This window comes from Perognathus longimembris, chromosome 12, assembly GCF_023159225.1.
Source record: "Perognathus longimembris pacificus isolate PPM17 chromosome 12, ASM2315922v1, whole genome shotgun sequence".
Lineage (NCBI taxonomy): Eukaryota > Metazoa > Chordata > Mammalia > Rodentia > Heteromyidae > Perognathus > Perognathus longimembris.
In genome coordinates, this window is record NC_063172.1 from 17,645,014 (window position 1) to 17,665,703 (window position 20,690).

The window sequence follows — 20,690 nt, forward strand, 5'->3', positions numbered from 1 at the left end:
AGTATTTGCTCTCAGAAGCAATATTAGTGCTCCGTTAACCCACTGACATGGCACAGAGGAGCAGCCTTACCTGGGGATGGCTTGATTTTCTCTTTAAACCAAATTGTTGGTTTACTAAATGAGAATCATCTGCTCTGACTGTCCTCTCGGGACTAGCTGGTACATCTAAAACGGTTATAAGTTTGCCCTTTGCTTCTATGTCCCATTTACCAGATGGATTCTCAATTACTCTTTTTTTTCAAGGTAATAGCATCACCTAATAAGACTCTAATGAGTATTCAGTCATTTGCTCAATAAATAAACAATATTACCATTTTCCTGGTTTTCCTTCCATACTGAGTCACTATTGCTTATGACAGCAGCTCTGAAAACAGTGATGAGTCCTTGACCGTGACTTTCTGTAACATCTGGGCCTTTGAGTAAGCTGCTGTTCCCTGCCCGAAGCTCTCTTCTCCATCTCTTCGTCTCTTTGCTTGGATGAAGCTCCTGCAGGTCTCAATTTGACTATCTCTTCCTTTGTTAACTGTTGAGGCCAAGTCTAAATGAGATGGGCCTCCCATGGCTCACACCACACCTTTTAAACAGACGTCATGAAAATCTTTTTCATACCAACTGGCAAGTACTAGTCTATGGATGAGCCAACACCTCCCAATGTCTACAAGCTCTCTATCTGACTTAATTTACCTAGTAGCCCAAAGCCTGAAATTACCTAATCAATAATTACAGAACTTTAAAAAATACTGAAACTTGTGAATTTACCTTTTCACATAACTGTGGATCCAATCTTACTATGATTGTGAGACATCCTAGAAAATGTAGAGAAACATGCCAATCTCTGAGTAACTCATGAGAATGCATCACAGTGCCATCTGTGTTGTGTTTTGCATACGGGAATAGGAAACAACGTGTGGGTATCACACATTGCTTACCTGAGTGCTTAGGAATCAAGTTATTCTAAAGCTTGATGTAATGAACTTAAACCACTGCCTTTGTCACGTGTCCACACTCTTCTCCTCTCATGCGTGTTCTTTCTGTTCCAGATGTATGCCAGTGCCTCTCTCCCCTTGGTGATTATTCTGATTCCTGGCTCCCAGGGAATCTCTGGCTCCGGCTCTCTGTGACTCTCTGCCCATCCAGTTTCCCCTGTGAGTCCTTGCTCTGGAAAGAAGTGTCGGTTAACTACAAAGCCTGTACTGATAGCACCTCACTCCAGCCTAGTGTCCCTAAGGAATTGTACCCAGGCCTATGATTTCTGAGCTCCAACTCTAACCTGGTAAAGATAGATTATGCAAGGAGCCCAGAACACAGGCTCTGTGCCAACTACAAGCTTAATGTATATGCTTTGATTAGCCTCCAATTATTTCCTTTCTGTAAACATTCCTTCTAATCAAAAAGGAATCTACTCAATGAACGTTTTATGCTATGTAACTTTGATATTTTCCAAGGCTTCTAATAGGATCTGAGACTCTCCAAATTGATGCACATAGAGTAGGCTATGACCAGCCAATAACCACAAACTGATACCAAAAAAAATGTATTATTTATCCAATTCCAAGTCTTAATAGCCTTGTTACAAGAATAGGGTTGGACCTACAAAGAAAGGAAACCTCAGGTCTCTTCCTGATACTTCTTGGTGTGGGCTAATGTGGTAATAGGGACTCAGTGTGTTTCTAAAGAGTGGAACAAAGACTTTCAAAGTGGGACTATAAAAACAAGTAATGAAACAGCCTGGGATCCTCGGGATCCAGCTCAGACAGCGACTGAAAATAAATTTCCTGTTGTGGCCTTACCTCGCACACATACCACATGCATGAGATTCTGCAATAATCCTGTCTGATTTAGACATCGGCCAAGTAACCATGCCTGTTAGTGTGAATTGCCACTTAATTATGCCCCATTTCCTGATCATTTGACCAAAGGAAGTTATAAAGGGTTGTGACTGTGCTTCTGCCCAGCTCACAAATGAAAACCCTTAAGGTTTTCCTGTGGTTTCTGAAACACAGCCAGGAGAGCTGATGGAAGAGTGATATTGTTCATACCTATTGGTGTTAGAACACTGTTGCTTTATTGCTAGTATCAGGGTAACATCATTTTTCATGAAGACACCATAATTGTCTTCGAATGTAATAAAGGTGAAATTCCTTCCTGTGGAAATTAAAAAGGACATTGCAATGCTTCTGTCAGAAAAAAAAAAGGCACTAATTGATACAGATGATAAAATGTACTGGCTTAAAATTTCTGTTCATAAACCAGGAGTGAAACTACAGAGAATTAGGCTGGAGATGAAGACAGTAATAACCTGAAATTAGTTTAGGCATTCCTTTAATCTCATTTTCTCATCGTATAGACCTATTCATTGGGAAATCTGTTTTCCTTCACCGGGCAATATTTTAGCTGTCTATTATGGAAATGAAAATACTAAATGGGGAGGAAGATGAGGAAATGATGGATGGGACGAAGATGCTAATTGTAATATAGCTCATTGGAGATGGCAGAGGTATTTCAGGGCTCACTAAAAGCTAAGATATAAAGCAAGCAATTGTAAAGTCTTTTGCTCCAAATAATTAGACTCTTGTCTGCTCAGTAGACAAGTATTCTTAAGGGCAAATCTTAAAATCCATTACATACAAATTCCTCTTCCTACCACCAAAGTGATGAAGCCTAGACAAGTACTGAGGAACTCCTTCCGGCTCTATGTCCAAATTTCTTCCTCCTCTACCCCCAGCTCAATGCAAGTCCCACAAGAAACTTCCACTGCTGCCAAAGCCTTAGAAACCCTTTACATTATTTATTTTGCCATGGATCTTTTGTGTTTTTGGAAGCCTCACAAGAACCTAGTGCAGGGGCCATAAAACAGTCAGAGCAAATGGCACAGTGTTCCCTCTGGCACCATGGAATCTGGCACACACTTGTGCATTCCTCTCTATGTGACTGGAAACTGCTCAAATCTGGCCCTCGGTTGATGTCACTTGGGAACCTGGTTGTTTGGTTACTTTGAGAGAAAGCCTACTAGCAGCAGTGCAACATTACGAGTCAGTGAATCTTCATCTTCACATCTACAAATGTTTCTTGGTGTCTTGCAATTATGATTATGTTATTCTACCCACATTTGTGGGTAGAATAACAGGCTCTGCATTTCTCCCCAACCCCCTTCTCTCTCTCAGTTTTGGGGATTGAACTCAGGACCTGGGTACTGCCCCTTAGCTTTTTCACTCAAGGCTTCTGTAGTGTGAGCCACAGCTCCACTTTTGGCTTTTTTCTGATTAATTGGAAACAAGAGTCTGATGGACTTTTCTGCCGAAGCTGGTTTTGAACTGAGATACACAAATTTCAGCCTTCTGAGTATCTGGGATGACAGGCTTGAGTCACGGTCACTCAGCCAGAGTCTACATTTCTAATGAGCCTTTAAATGATGGTGAAGATGCTGGTTTACGGATCATACTTAGAAATGAAAAGGATGAACCTGTTTGCCCAGTAGACAGAATTTCCTCCAATTCAGTCAGGGCTTGCATTCGACTTCCTTAAAATAACCTTGAAATTATGGGCTAGAGATGTGGCTCAAGTGGTAGAGAATGTCTGCCTAGCACGCATGATGTCTTGAGTTCAATTTCCAGTCCTGCCAGAGGTAAAAATATAAACAAATAAACTCGAAATTAACCTGATTCCCAGTATTTGTGTAAAATATCATTTTAATTTATTGCCATATTGGTCCAATATTTTCTTTTTTTTTTTTTTTTTTTGGCCAGTCCTGGGCCTTGGACTCAGGGCCTGAGCACTGTCCCTGGCTTCTTCCCGCTCAAGGCTAGCACTCTGCCACTTGAGCCACAGCGCCGCTTCTGGCCGTTTTCTGTATATGTGGTGCTGAGGAATCGAACCTAGGGCCTCGTGTATCCGAGGCAGGCACTCTTGCCACTAGGCTATATCCCCAGCCCAGTCCAATATTTTCTTAAGGGTAAATATATCTTAGTTAACCCAAGGAATGAGTAATAATTCTTGAATATGTAAATATTTTTCATTCTCACATTCCAATTGTATGTTTCAGTTTCTTGTCCAAATCAACTTGGGCCAATTTTATCTTGTAATTTCATTTAAAAGCCCATCTTAGCTAAGTACAAATCAGTACCCCAAAATGTCACTGTGGTGTGTGCATCGGCACAAGGATTAGACAGAGCAAAGTTTGGCATGGCTTGCTGTGTTCTGCTAACCCAAAAGGAATCTCGTGTTCAGTTCCAAGCCAGATGTCACTCGGGGTGATATTATATAGAAATTCCAGTAATTAAACTCACTAAACTATGCCCAGCTGGTGTTAACCCTCGTGTTAGGTCACAAATTGCTTTCTTCTCTAATATGAAGAGATAGCTAAGAGCTGTGTTCTGCTTTAGTCACATGTTTGCAGGAAAATGAACTCTGAAGACAGGAACTCAGCAAGGAGCAAGATCAGACAGAAGTATGTGTGTGTGTGTGTATTTGTGGGAATAATGTCGGTGGATATTTACACACACACACTACATTTGAAAGATTTTTTTTAAAAAATAAGGAAATCCTGAATTCAATATTATCATAGCTATATTAGCATGATTATCTAAAAGAAGTATCTTCTTCATGGTGGGGAGAAGGTAATTTACCAAAACTTCCAGAGATCTGAATAAGTTTCAAGCCATAAAATATGACACTGGAGAGTCTGCCTTGCATTTTAGATAGTACTTAAAAATCGGTGCTCATATATATACTTGCAAAACCATTTGGTGTAAACCAACAGAACAACTCATGGGGAGAGAGGGAAAGGGGGAGGGGGGAGGGATGAGGGAGGGAGAAGGTAACAAATAGTACAAGAAATGTACCCATGGCCTTACATATGAACCCCTCTGTACATCACTTTGACAATAAATAATTATTATTGAAAAAAGAAAAGGAAGGGAATGGGTGGGTCAAAGGGGAGGTAAGAATGTTGAAGAGGGTGACACTGAACAAGATGCATTTTATTCATAAACTGCTTTAATAAACGACACCTCCCTTGTAAAACTACTTAAAGATAATAAGTATCTTTTTTAAAGAAAAAAATATGTGCTTATTAAGTACCTATACCATACGTGTGAGGCATACAGAAACAGACGAACCAAAAGCAGATAAAAGCAGTTCTAATACACTGCCTTCCACTGAAACAAAAACATGCCATCAGGGCCGTCTGAATTGACAAGAATGTGAAGGTGTCACCAATGTCCTTTCCTGCCTTCCAAGAGAGAACGCTCAATTGGGAGACACAAGTGAGAGATTGCAAGTTGTCAGAGGTACTGGGCATGTTTCAATACAGCTAAGATATCCGAAGGGATAAACAAAATGGGATTCGAGATCCATAGGCTGTGTAGAAGCAAAGAACAGCAGAGTTAGTCAAAATCATTTGTCCACGAAGACCAATAATAATAATAACCACCAAAGCAGCCCTAAGCAAAAATGAGAAATGCCAGTGATATCACAATACCTGACTCCAAACTATATTACAGAGTCATACTAAGAAAATCAGCATGGAGCTAGTACAAAAGCAGAAACATACATCCATGGAATCCAATAGAAGATCCAGAAATCAGCCCACAACAGCTAGAGACCATTTGATTTTTGGCAAAGGTTCCAAAAGCATACTGACGAGAAAGGACAGCCCCCTTCAAAAAGGCTGTTGGGCAAACTGAACATCCACATACAGAAGTCTAAAACTAGTCCTGACTCTTACTCTATGCAAAAGTTAAAATGGATCAAAGACCTTAACGTAAGACCTGGAACTTTGAAATTGCTATAGGAAAGCACGAGGAAAACACTGGAAGTTAAATGAATGGGCAACAACTTCCTGAATAGCTCAGAACATAAGAAAGGATTAATGAATGAGATTGCATCAAACGGAAAGGTTCCACACAGCAAGGAAACAAAGTAAGTATAAATCAACTTCCTCCTTGAGATGCAGGTCAGAAGTGAAAATGCCCACAAACACTCCTGTATCCCTCCCCCCTCATCTCCTACTTGGCACTTTTAGATGTTCAGCTGCTGATCGTTATTCCTGCTGTCCTGCCTTCTCTTCTTCCTCCTTGGTGATTTCTCACCATCAAACACCTCTCTTTAGGGGTCCTCAGAGCAAGGAAGAATTTCTATTGCTTCCCTTAGGGATCCTTTCGAACAGCCAGGACAAAAGGGCTTGATAAATGCTTAGCAGGTATGTAATTGCACCGACCTAAGAACCTGTTGCTTTTTAAAGTCATTTTATTGACTTTGCACGAAAGTGGCAGTGGGGAATATAGAAAATGAAGAAAGAGTATTCAGATTAATTAGGACAAAGTATTAAAAGTGCCAAAGGTGCAGGCCACGGGGCATTCTGAAGTGTGGTCCATAGGAGAAACACTTTATTCCACTCAATTAGAGTTCAACTTTACTGCACCTGTTACAAATTTAAATTCATGCACCTTTTAACCCGTGTCACTTCTAAATTGTTTCTCCAGTATCCCCATGTGCACAATGCTCTGTAGACAAAGGTATTCATTGCACCACTATTTGTGGAGGCAAAATCCTGAAAACAAAATAAATGTGTCTAACAACAAGAACTGTTAACTGAGCTCTGTGTATCCATCCAATAAATATAGTTAGAAAGAGAAAGCAGCCACCTCCATGACCTACTGTCCCATGGAAAATAAACGAAGGTACAGAACTTGATGGCTACAAAGGAATAGAACTTATCACAAGTGCATAAAATATACAATAGGCTAGAAACACTACTTAGCCACAGTAGAGGAAAAAATTGAATGCAACCAATTTGGGAGCATATAAAGTCGGCTGAATCATTTTTTTTTACCATGTTTCCACATTGGTTTTAAAGGGAGAAGAATAGATAAAATGACTGTTTAGAAAACCGTTCAGGGTTACTTGGATAGCTCAATAGGTGCCATATTGAACTGCAAAAGCCCTGCAGTGTTGCAGCCCCTGTTTCCAGAGGTCTGCCTGAGGATGGCAGTGTAGCTCTTTCAATGTTTCCTTACTCCAGGCAAAGCTCCATTTGGATTTCCTCTGAGCCTTCGCCAGATTCACCTCTGCATCTGCAGTGAATTCAATTATTAAGAAGCTACTTCCCCCAGAAGGAAGACTTTGGTTTTATTCTATTTAATCCACTTGATCTTTTTTTCTTTTCCAACTTTCTCTTTTAAACTCTCACCAGCACGATTCTGCTTTCCTACCATGGAAAGCACAGGCTAAAACAGAGTTTGCTCTTTTCCCGCTGGATGAGCAGCCGGTTTCCAGAACTTTCATTTCAGTGTTTCAGATGCATATGTCTTATTTCCTCATTACACTAAGTGGTGTTTGTAGTATATTCTCTTCTTAACTCCAGATTCCTCCAGTTCTACATATACTCCTACACCTACTATGGTGGGAATTTTTTTTCTCAGTAGAATATTTCATTCCAAGCCATGTTTGCAGACTATCTGGAGTATCAGTGTTGGTTTGTCTGGCTTCAGTGGTGATGGCTGGGGTTGCTGATCCACCTGCCTGCTTTTTCTTCTCACTGCTTGCTGATACCAAAGGACGCCTGCGTTGTTGAACAATTTGTCTCAAAGTCTCTGACTTACCACAAGAAAAGCTAGCAGTAAGGGAAACTCAAGCTCAAGTCAATATTTTCAGAATTAGACAATGTAATTATGGTTTAAAAATGGAGAAAGCATAGTTCTGTGATTCAAGCCTTCTACTTTGAACTTGGGGAATGCTTAAAAACAAATATTGGGTACCAGCCTTCCAGACAAACCATAAAACATTAGTTAGAAGGCAGCTGAACAAATTTCTGCCTGCCAAATCCTCCCCTACTATTTTTTTTTTTTTAGAAAAGAGAGAATACAAGGAGTTTTTCATCTTTATGATACCAAGAAACTATGTTACAAAACTGTGATGGTTTCCTACTTGCAAAACTGTTTGGTGTAAACCAACTGAACAACTCATGGGGGAGAGGAAAAGTGGGAGGGGGGAGGGGGGAATAAGGGAGGAAGTAACAAACAGTACAAGAAATGTACCCAAGGCCTAACGTATGAAACTGTAACCTCTCTGTACATCACTTTGACAATAAATAAGAGAAAAAATGGGGGAAAAATATTGAAACAGTTGTGTAAGTGGAAAATCTATAATGAAAGATACTGGCAGTTCTCCAAAGAATAATTTCCTGGTTTTGAAGAGAAGGACTGAAAGAGAGAAAAAGAATCTTCAAGATTTTTCAATTCAGATAGCTCAACAAACTTCTGCTTAAAAATAAAACAAATGAACTGTAACCCCTCTTTGACAATAAAGAAAAAAATAAACAGTTGAACAACCAAAAAAAAAAAACTGTGATGGGTGCATGGCATAGCAGCTTCCTAGAAAGTGTGAAGCCCCGAGTTCATAGTCCAGTAAAAGCTACCTTGAGATCCCATCTCCTCTACCCACAGTGGTTGGCATGAAGACAACATACAAAAAAAGTGTGGTGTAAATTACTCCAACAAAGTCTGTTTTTCTGACTGGAGACATTAAAGAAATTGATGTGCGAAGCAGTTACAAATGGATAAACTGAAGTATAATACACGCTGTGGAGAGCTCAAATTAAGTGTAGTTCCTTAGTATCTGGTAATGGCTACTTGCAAGAGTGGAAGTGGGGCCAAGAATAGAGGAGTAGAAGAACGAAAAGAGGGAGAAGAAGAATTCAGGTGAGGATTCATTGCACATACCATAGAATTTAGAAAAATAAGGGAAGGGGTAGGTGGAAGGGTGGTAAAGATGTTGAAGGGATGACACAGGTCAAGATGTATTATGCACATGAACTGCTTAGTTAAGTAGCAAAAAAAAACAGTGCATAGCCTAAAAGTTAAGAAAACTGAGGGAAGAGGTAGGGAGGGAGGGGGTGGGTGAATGTTAAAAGGTGTGACATTATATTCACAAACTGCTTTGTGGAATGGCAACTCCTTTGTACAACTACTTAAAGATAACAAAATATTCAAAGGAAAAAAATATTCAAAGGAAAAGAAATTGATGGGCTAGAAACTTTTATAATTTTTCAGCTCATAATCTCTGTATTCTCTGTTTTTCTCTCCCTCTCCATCTCTGTATCTCTATGTATGTCTCTTTCTTTCTGTCTCTCTCTCTCTCTCATACACACACACATACAGGCATGCATGCATGCACATACACATCCAAGCAGGATTAGGGCAGTCATGGGTTTTATTCTTTCAATCAATGTTTTCTTTTGGAGATAGAAAAGTTAAGACAAATATGTCAGGGTGTTGTAGCCCAACAAGGCTCAAATTCCCGTTTAGCCGTGAACTTGAGTGTTACTAAATCCTGCAGAGTTTCAGTTGATCCCTCGTAAAACCCACCTAATACCTACAAGCAAAGTGCTGGGCTACTCAACCATAAGATCTAAACAGAGACAGTTTGAGTTCAAATCCTAGTTCCAGAACCTTCTAGATATGTAAATGTTATGCAAGTCTTAACATCTTCATGCTTCCTTTTCCCCATCCATAAACTACAGAAAATACAAATACTTCTTTTAGTAAATCCTAAATAATTGTTAACCCTCAACCTCTGTTGAGAGTATTTAACAAAATTTTAGTGGCACCTGAAATAGATTTACTCAAGAAATAATTAATGAAGCAAAGTGTAAATTATTCATCAATATTCATATTGAACATTTGAAGAACTAACAGTTGCTATTATAAACTCTTCAGTCCTTTGTAAGTAACTTTTCATTATTGTTCACATACCTGCATTATTCTTTATTTGATAAATCAAAGTACTTTTTTAAATAAAGTCTAGAGTACTAGGTATGAAATTTTGGTCTAATTATTGGCTGGTCAAATCCTTCTGAGTCTGTCCCTTCTCTCCTAAAATGAGGACAATAATATCACTCCTTGTGTGTCCCTTCCTGTCTCTTTATTTCCAGAAGAAAACACTGTTTCCACTGAATCTGGGGCACTAAGTGGTGTGATTCAGGAAAGCCATGTTGTTGACCTTGGCCCAATTTTCATCACAATAGCACTAGAAGACCTGTGAAGTTATTTCCAGTCATGAAGAGGCCAAGGAATGACATTCTGTTACCTTTTTTCAGCTTAAAAAATTACAAATGTATTATACAGTTCTACAAGAAAGATGCCCAACAAAGTGTTATCAGGCTGAGCTGGAGGTGATGGCCAGGCTGTGTTCCTTTCTGAAGCCTCTAGAAGAGAAGAAATGTGATTACTTGCCTCTTCTGGAACCTTCTACATGCCCTCATTTCTTGTTTCTACCTCCTCACATCTTCAAGGTCAGTAGCCGCTGGCTGGGTCCTGGTCACATCCTATTTTCCTAACATCTTCTTCTACTTCTGTTTTTTCAATTCATTCCTTTTCATTTAGGAAAAAGCCATATAAACATAAAAGTATCATCTTTAAGCAAGCAGTTCAGTGATCGTTGGTTCCGTCACAATGTTGTGCACCTACCACTTCCTTCTAATTCTAAAATACTTCATTGTCCCCCAAGAAAGCCCCATAATCCCTAAACAGGAACTCTGATTTCCCACACTCCCTACTTTCTGGGAACCACCAATCTACTTCCTAATGTAAAGCTTTACAGTGTGTGACCTTTTGTGTCTGACGTCTTTTACTTAGTATATTGCTTCTGAGGCTCATTTTTGCTTTGACATACTCCTTTTTTTTCATTTCTTTATTATCAAAGTGATGTACAGAGGGGTTACAGTTTCATACGTAAGGCAGTGAATACATTCCTTATCCAACTTGTTACCTTTTGTGGACAAAAAACAGTATTCTACAGCATAGCTATGTCTCAATTTGTTTTCCTAGTGGAAATGTGGACTATTCTCATCTTTCAACTGTCTTGAAAAATATTATGACCATCCTTGTGAATGTGTTTTGAATGCCTATATAAAATTTTTGGCCAGTCCTTGGTCTTGAACTCGGGGCCTGAGAACTGTCCCTGAGCTGCTTTTGCTCAATTAGCCCTCTACCACCACATGAGCCACAGCACCACTTCTGGCTTTTTCTGTTTATATGGTACTGACAATCGAACTCAGGGCTTCATGCATTTTGGGTAAGCACTCTACCACTAAGCTACATACCCAGCCCTAAATTACTTTTGTTATACACCTAGGAATGGATGGCTGGATAACATTATTATTCTGTATTAACTATTTGAAGAATCATTGAACCCAGAATCATTTTCCCCAGAGGCTAAACCAAACCTTATTATTTATTTATGTTTTTATTTATTGTCTTTCTACCATCCCAGTCATTGAAAACAGGACCTCAGGCTTGTTAAGCTAGCTCCCCACCCCTTTAGTCACATCCCCAGTTCTTCATCTGTAATGTTAATACATCTCTAGAGTACTCCACTATCTCCTGTTCCACTGGTACCAAAAGCACTCAAGATGTGAGGAGTCCACTGACATAAACTATAACAAAAGGCCCATTTGAAGAACATCCCACACATGCAAGATTAACAGAAACACCTTGGAGAGTAGCAAAGCTTTGCAAAGACTTCTGAAATTTTAGAAACTGATAAAACTGTTCCATGACAGGCAGAGGCTGAAATGTTTGGAGATCTTTAGTAATTGTAAGAAATAGGTAAGAGCAAATCATTCAACTGGCTTTTAAAAGTTGAAAAGTAAAGCAAACTACAATCTCCCCCATCTTCACAAAGTGTTTCTTGATATCAAATTTTCTACTCACTTGGTAAAAGTGCATTCATTGACTGCCATGTGTCGAACAGTGTACACTGATTATACAACACAATCTCTGTTATCAGAGAACTCCTAATCTGGCAGGAAAACAGATGGCAAGCAAGTAAACAGGCAAAGAGGGCAACAAATTCTAAGGAGGATGTGTGCAACGTGTAAGGAGGTTGTGACAGATGAGTGAAGAGATTTATCATGCCTAACATGCTGAAAGAACAAAGAAAAAACATGAAGACTCTTAACTGGATTATAATTCTCTGGAAAGTGTATATCCATTAAAGATGAGATCAGCTGTTATAATTTAAGACTTGGTAGTCCACAGTTGTAGGAAATCATTAAGACATCCTTAATGTAGGTAGATATAATATAGGTGTGATGAGGGCTGCAACCAGGTGACACTATAATTAAAATATTTGTCTTATTACCTTTCAAAACTGAAGATGTCCTTCCAGCATGTATAAGAAGTATCCTTAGGGAATAGCCTACTCCCCAATAATGAGTGTGTTCTGGAGTACCAGGCTGGCTTGGTGTCAATATCAAGCATAAGCCAGAATGTGTGACTTACCTCATAAGACCTCACAGTGGGATTCTTCTGATTTTCTCTATAGGTTTGTTAGAATCATAGAAAACCCTATCACATGACATACCAACATATAAGCTTAGGAATTGAACTGCACTGGGTGACAATTTTTTATCTTTAAGCCATAGTCTTCTTGCCTTTAAGGAGTCTTAATAGTAGTATTTTCCTCATGTGATTGTGAGAGGATTAAATGCACAAAAGACGCTTAGTGTGCATTTATTAACACAGTGTCAAACACATGGCAAGTATATAAATGTAGGTATTAATCCTGATAAGAGGCTTTGTGGACTGAAACTATTAGGAACCTGGGGAAAACTATAGACAATAGCTCAGCTTTCTCTAATGAAAATTCCAGGTAAACGTCAAAATCTTTACCACCAAAATCCTAAGGAAGTTTAGATATTTGCTAGAAAGTTTGGGAGGAAAAAACACTATGATTTCCAATTCTTTGTAGATTTTTTTTTTTTTTTTTTGGCCAGTCCTGGGCCTTGGACTCAGGGCCTGAGCACTGTCCCTGGCTTCTTCCCGCTCAAGGCTAGCACTCTGCCACTTTGAGCCACAGCGCCGCTTCTGGCCATTTTCTGTATATGTGGTGCTGGGGAATCGAACCTAGGGCCTCGTGTATCCGAGGCAGGCACTCTTGCCACTAGGCTATATCCCCAGCCCCTTTGTAGATTCTTAAATGTATGGCTTCTCTTGAGAATTTCCTAGTATGTGTTCTTGTTGAGAAAACATAATTGTGATAATAGTCCTCCATATTTCTTATGAATATTCTTTAAATAAAAAGATTAAACTCAAGCTACCAACATCATTTCAAGTACATTACAGGAGTGTTTATTATTCAAGTCCTTATAAGTTTTCAAACATTTACATTCCTGACTATCCATGTAGCTCAGCCAAAGCTAAACCTACTTCACTGACCTCTCTTCTAAGGAGAATTAAAATTTAGAAAAATGAAACATTCTGGCATAACTTAAAATTATTTCTTGAAAAAACTATCATATTTAACAATTGTAGCCAAGAATAAATATATGTTTTAAAGAACAACACAGAGAAATGGACCGAGGAGGTCTACATCAGATATTGGACTTCTCTCAAAAAGTCCTCAAAAAGAACTTTATTAAGAACTCCAGAAATATTACAAAATGCATGCAAAGAAAAATATGGGAGCCAATATAAACAGATCATGGAAAACATGCCTAAGAGGTAATAAATAGGTTAGGCCTTAATTTAAGAGAGCAGAGTATATTGGATATTTTCACACATGGAGTATCTTTTCTTAAAGAAAGCTGGTATGTGCAGGGGAAAAATCAAATGTCATAATTCCTTTGAACAACTAACTTAGAGTCTAACAAAATGACTACCAGGAAGCTGGTACTTTAGGTATGCATGGAGGGAGGTCAAGGGGAAGAAGAAAACAAATGAAGAGAGAAAGAGAAAGTGGATGAATAAAATAATAATATCTGATATCTATGAAACTAGGAAAATTGATGGGTGGGTTTGGGAGGGATGGTGGAAAATGATGAAAGGAATGACATTGATCAAGATACATTGTGCTCATAAACTAACATGTTAACTGAAATCCCTTTGTACCACCAGTTAAAGATAACAAGAATATAATTAGAAAAAAAAAGTACGTTATTTGTCATTGTGTTACAAAAGCAAGAAGCAGCCACAATAACAGCAATATACAGCTCTCATTTTCACAACATCTGAAAATTTCTAAAACTACTAGCAATTTATTGGTGAGTAACTACATTTCCTCTGACAAACCAACAAACAATTTGGGATCTCTACTTCATTCTCCCTACTACTGTTTCTAGGCTATTCTTGGGGCTATAACCTGCAGGGAATTTCCTGTACTCAGAAAATGTCTCCAATCTTCCCTTATTAAAAGCTACATTTTTATCAAACTTACAAATGAGACACGTGTTTTTTAGTTTAAAAATGAACTTAGCAACTTCAGTACTTTAAATTTTGCCTGCTGTATTTGGGGGAAAAAATCATCCCTTTTCTGCTCTAATAATTGGTTTCCAAGTGACTGCTCAAAGGGCGAATTTTTCTTCAATGTCAAATACTCTGACATTGGACTTGATTAGTTTGAATTTGTTCACAGTGCGAGGTGACTCTCTGCAAACAAGAAAACTTGGTACAGAAGAAAAACTCTGTCTCAAAATTGGTTTTCTGACTCATTCTAATAATTCACTTGTTTATAATTCTCTTTCCATCACATTAGCTGTTTGTCTGTGTGAGAATCCTAGCTTCACATGCCATCATCATGAGCCAGGAGATGTGGAACTATTGATCCACTATCACAGCCCCTGAGTGCTAAGGGGGAGTTAGGATTATGGGCTGGCAAGTTCAAAAGCTTTCATTTTAGTTTTCAAAGTAAGTCAAAATTACTTGAACAAGTAGTTTCTGGAGTTGTCTTCCAATTTGAAAGATTTGCTCTGATGTTCCAACCTTGAAGGTTTGGCTCTGAAACTGAATTTCTGATCACGCTGTAACTCTCTTTAAAGAAAATTGTGCTAAACACTGAAATCACACATCTAGAAGGTGAATCAGTTACCTAAACAGTGTTGAATTTCTTAGGGCAATTGGAAGAGCCTGGATATCAAACACCCAGTCATGATAGGAAAATGGAAACATTAAATTACCTTGATTACGCCATGCTCCATAAATATGAATGACTATTATATGTTTCATACAGAATTATTTTTAGGGGTAGGTGTAGTGGAAAAATAATCCCATCTACATGTGAGGCAGAGTGAAGAGGGTCATGGCTCCAAGTCAGCCCAGGCAAAAGTTTATAATTTTTATCTTCCAAAAACAAAGTTGTCTAGATGACTCATGATGACACCTGTAGCCTCACCTACGTGGAAGGAGAGGTAATCACCATCACAAGCTAGCCCAGGCAAAAGAAGGAAATGCCATGTCAAAGACAAACCAGATCCAATAGGATTGGTAGCATGGCTCAACCTGTAAACCCCATCCCTGAGTTCAATCCCTGGCACTACCAAAAAAATAGTTTCTGAAAGGTGTTATGGAGTAATGCTAAATGCACTATACATTGTACCAAATTTACATACTGTATCCCTGGCACTACCAAAAAATTGTTTCTGAAAGGTGTTATGGAGTAATGCTAACTGCACTATACATTGTACCAAATTTACATACTATACTCCAAAAACTCACGCCACTATTAATAATTTTTTAAAGAATGTAGTTTGCCCACCCTTTTGCTAATGGGAAGATTCACAACAATTAACATGAGGGAGTCACTGGAAGAGCACTACCCATGAATAGATGGAAGAAAGAGTCTAGTCCTGGCATATAAAAATGAGTAAATTTGGTACTGATTGCAGTGCTTTCTTTTTTCTTTCTTTTTGCCCTTCCCCCATATGGTTTATTCCCTGTTGTCACTGTGTTTTATTTCTGTACCCTTTGTCTTTTTTTGGGGGGGGGCAGCCCTGGGGCTTGGACTCAGGGCCTGAGCACTGTCCCTGGCTTCTTTTTGCTCAAGGCTAGCACTCTGCCACTTGAGCCACAGCGCCACTTCTGGCCATTTTCTGTATATGTGGTGCTGGGGAATCGAACCCAGGGCCTCATGTATATGAGGCAGGCACTCTTGCCACTAGGCCATATCCCCAGCCCCTACCCTTTGTCTTTTATATACGTTTATCTGATTTGCGGAAGGGTAGAGGGATTGCAGATATGGTGAAGGATGGACCAATGCGACAGTGGTACTAACTAGACACTTGAAAATGAACTTGGGGGGAGGGAGAAAGTTGAGGGGGGAAATGGGAGAAAATGAGGGAGGGGGCAACTCTGTGCTCATTACCTTACTTGAGTAACTATAACCTTTCTGTACACCACCTTTTCAATAAAATATTTTTTTTTTTTTTTTTGGCCAGTCCTGGGCCTTGGACTCAGGGCCTGAGCACTGTCCCTGGCTTCTTCCCGCTCAAGGCTAGCACTCTGCCACTTGAGCCACAGCGCCGCTTCTGGCCGTTTTTTTTTTTTTCTGTATATGTGGTGCTGGGGAATCGAACCTAGGGCCTCGTGTATCCGAGGCAGGCACTCTTGCCACTAGGCTATATCCCCAGCCCTCAATAAAATATTTTTTAAATGGGCAAGTTTGGTACCATGGGCCAGGAGGCTATCCCAATTTAGAAGACAGTGGAAATAGTTATTTCACCCTTCATGGGGGCTTGTTATATAATTTCTTCTTAAATGAGCACATCTCCATGCCCACATTCACTTCTTCACCAAAGGCTATGTAGGATAAAATAAAATAATATTGATATTACTTTCTTACTAAAAAGCAATATGCCAGAGGAAATATAAATTTAGTCCTGATTTCTTTTTACAAGTTGAGACTCTGTTGATCTTTAACAATGTCTTTTATTTTCACCTTAGACAAAATATCAATCACTTGATAGCTGTTATCTATGGTCACATCCATCTAGGCAGAGAGAACAGTAAATACAAGTCACTTGAGGAAGGAAAAGATTTGATTTGTTAGAGGAAACAACAACAACAACAAAAACAAGCTGACCTAACCCTGTGATAATCAGGGTAGGTAAGAGAAAATGGTGTGGGTAGCTCGACGAAAAAAAATTCTTTGAGAGTAAATTAATTTTAATATTTTATTTGATTCAATGAACAATATGCTACATTTATCACTTCAATAATTCATAAGTGAAAAAGTCGATGCTTGACATTCCCATTATAGACATTGAGTATTATTTTTATTATATTTGAGTATCATTCTCCATTACATTTCAGTACTTCGTTGTATATTTTTTAACTAGAGAAAACCTCCCTTTGTTATATTATTCCTATTTCTTTGTTCCAAACTGTCAGATTTAATAACATATTCTTCTTTTTGTTTGTGCTATTTTCTCACCTCACTGTAATGCCATTTTATCATATGAAAAGTTTTTAAAAAGAATTTTTGTTCCTGGTGAACAATATCAAAACCGCATGAATGCACCAACATATACTATAAAATGATGAAATAACTCATTTGAGGAAAAAATAAAAATTTCTCCTCAAAAAATTAAAGAATCATGAAAATGACTCCATAAATCAGCATAAGATATCTCACAAAATACCGGTATGCTAATATATAAGTAATTCATAAAATAACATCACTAACACAATATGCTAAGCAAAAACCATGCCCTTATGTGGCATCTCCTTTGGAAAAACTTTAGTCTTTGTAATAAACGTTGCCTGGGCAACTTGGCTAGCAAACAATGGAATATTGTGAAGTTTGGCCACCACTCAGTAGTGGCTGCCCTGTCTAGCCTACACTTCCTCCTTCCTGGCCCCCATTATAACAAAGCCTGAGGAAAGGCCTGCCACCCAGTTGCCATGTCCCAAAGTACACAGGAGGACAGTTCTCTAGACAGTGGCGGCCAGCTCTTTAAATAGAAAATATTCCAAATGTGTCATTTCTACCAGTCTTGTAGAAGGGAGGGAGGCAGGGCCCCTGACCCAAGCCTGCGGGCTCTTGGTGGGGCTGGATGGCAGGTAGGAGCAGCACAGGAGGCTCTGCAGTGGGGTTCTCCAGGGGCCCAGGCGCCCCAGCCTCCGCAGGGACAGGCCCCAACTTTTTGTTAAGATTCATGGCTTCATGCTCTTGCTGTTCCTGTACAACTTCCATCTTGAGGGGGCCCGAGAGGTGTGAGGGGACCTCGGCAGCAGGGACCTGGGCGGCTGCCAGCATGTTGTCCTAGCACTCCGTGCCCTCCCCTGCAAGGCGCAGGAGCAGCTCCTTCAGCTCCTTCATCTTCCTCCTCCTCTCCTCTGACAGCTGGTTGACACACTTGTCTTTCTCATGACAAAGCTTCTCCAAGACATCCATCTGTTCTTTGTAGAACACGATGGTCTCTTCGATAGTGGCTAAGTGTTGGGACAGCTGGCTGCAGCGATGTTGCAGGTCATCCACTGGACTCTGGGCGTCCACCTTGTCAGCCAGGTCTTCAGGGAAGCAGATGTGCAGGTTCTTCTTAGGCTCCTGTATCTCCTGCTTCCGCCCGCCCACCAGGCCTTGGAGCCAGCGCTTGGGGGAGGCCTGGTGCTCCAGCTTGCTCTGGCACTGGGCTGCCAGCTGGCTCAGGACCCCACAGCGGGCCTGCTGTGCCTGCAGCTGCCGGCTGAGCCTCGCCTTCTTGCACTCTGCAATGGACAATGCTTCCATATAAAAATCCCACATGCTTTGTGGGTTGTCCACGTCCTCTGGGACAGTCCCAGTGGGGGGAGTCGACTCCTCACCCTTGTCTCCTTCTTGATTTAGGCCTTCCCCTTCGCTCGAGAAGGCCAGGGCGCTCAGCTGGGCCCGCAGCTGAGCATTCTCGCACCTTGTGGCTTCCAGACACTTCAGAGTGTCCTGGAACTTCTCTCTTTCCATCTGGGCCAGCAGCTTGTGCTGCCCCTGCTCCTGATTCAGCTGCTCCACCAGATGGCTCTGCTCCAGCAGGTGCTGCTGCAGGGCCTCCTTCTCGGAGGTCAGCTGCTGGTGGGAGGCCCTGTGCTGTTCGCGGGTGGCTATGACCTCCTGAACCTGGGCCAGGTACTTGTCACGCAGCTCCTGCAGGTCCTCAGCTGCTTGGCTCTTCAGCTCAGCCATCTCTTTGCCTTCTGACACCATCTTCTCCTCCAGCTCCTCCAGCTTCTCCCGCAGGTTTGTCTTCTCTTGCTGCTCGGAGCGCAGGAGGCTGGCAAGCTCCTCCTTCTCAGCGCTCAGCCTCTGCACAGCGTCCTGCAGCTGGGCTAGCTCCTCTTTCAGCTCTTGGTCGCGCACCAGTGTGCGCCTCTTGGTCTCCTGTTCCTTCGCCATCATCTCGACGATCTTCAGCCGAGCCTCAGCATGCTGGTCCCATTCCTCGGCCTTCTTCTCCAGGACCCCCAGCCGTTGCTGCTGCTCCAGGTTCTGGAGGCCAAGGCTCTGGTTCTCCTTCAACTGCATGTGCAGTTGCTCCTCCAGGCTCTTGAGCTCCTTCTGCAACTGCAGGGCCTGGGCCTGCAGCTGCTGCTCAGCTTCCGATGGCCCTGTGGGGGGTTGCGGGGGCTGCAGCTCTGCCAGCTGCGCTCTCAGCTCCACCAGGTTGTTCTCTAGCTCCCGCACCTGCCTCTCCCCCTTCTCTCTCTCCTCTCTCAGCTGGCTCACCTGATCTGAGAGCTGCTGCACCTTCTCCTTCCCCGAGGAGCTCTCCGCCCTCAGCTCCTCCTCAAAGGTGTCTCTCTCCGCCTTTAATGCTGTCACCAACTCTTTCATCTGGTTTAGTTGTCTTTGCAACTCTGCTTGCTCCACCAATGCCTCTTGGCCCTTGAGGATTTGGATCCTCATGTGAGCCTTCTGTGTCAGAAGCACTTCCAGCCTCTTGTGCAGCTTGGTGTTCTTGTCCTCCAGTTCTTCATAGCTTCTGGCCTTTTCCTGGAGCTGCAGCTGCACCAGGTTCAGGGCTTTCATGAGCTCTGTGTTGTTGTTCTCGGTCTCCTTCTGCATGGTGGACACCGCAGACAACTGGAGCTCGAGCTCTGTCACTCGCTGCTGGGCGGCCTGCAGGCAGCTGGTGAGAGCCTCTTGTTCCAGGGTGCTTTTACTGGCCACCTGCTGCGTGGGTTTTTCTGATGTCAACATCTGTATGGAGAGCCTGTGCTGCTCCAGATCGGCTTTCACTGCTTTGAACACACAGGCCTTCTTCTCATGTTCTTTCCCCTGTTGATGTTGCAGGTCTTTCTTTTCCTGCTTTAGCTGTTGGAGCTCACTGTACAGCTGCTGGTTGTGTCTTCTGCTGTGGTCCAGGGCAAGCATCAGGCGTTGGCAGTGCCTTTCCATGCCGTCGGTGTTATTGGGACCTGTGCCGCTCTGGACCCTGGCAGCTCTGACAGTGCTCAGGGGAGGGGGAGGCTCAGGGTCTTCGTGGTTCTTGGCTGCACCCTTGAGTACAGTACAGTCCCCAGCGGTGTTTGTCTTGGGGTTACCTCCCTCTTTCATCTTCTTCTTGCTCTTGGATTCTGCAGGTACAGTACTACTACTCTTGTGCTGGCATTCTTGCAGTAGTTTTCTTCCTGCAGCTAGTATTTTTTGTCTTTTTTGTTCAGACCCAGCACTGGGCTGGCGAAGGTGGGGGGGCCACATTCCCAGGCTCATTCTAATAGTCAATAATAACTCAGTCAATCTCCAACTATATCGCCAAACTCAACTCAATTCGCACATTCACCACTTACCACCTCTACCTCGCACAAGGGCTCTAGTGGTGTGAGCCAACAGAGAGAATCCCAGTGGTACTAGACAGTACAGAATATGGGCGTGGCCTCAATGCTTGTATCTCATTGGTCAGAGACACAGGAACACAGAGGGTGTGGCCAGAGTCTTGTGAC

The 20,690-nt window shown here is 41.4% G+C and overlaps 1 protein-coding gene across 1 annotated transcript; it reads right to left on the reverse strand.

Annotated features, from left to right (window-relative positions):
- Positions 1–18,036: 18,036 nt before the first annotated feature.
- On the reverse strand, positions 18,037–20,460 carry LOC125360584 (golgin subfamily A member 2-like). The gene has a single exon (XM_048358641.1). It carries the CDS (start codon positions 20,458–20,460, stop codon positions 18,037–18,039), a length of 2,424 nt encoding a protein of 807 aa, XP_048214598.1.
- Between the last annotated feature and the right edge of the window lie 230 nt (positions 20,461–20,690).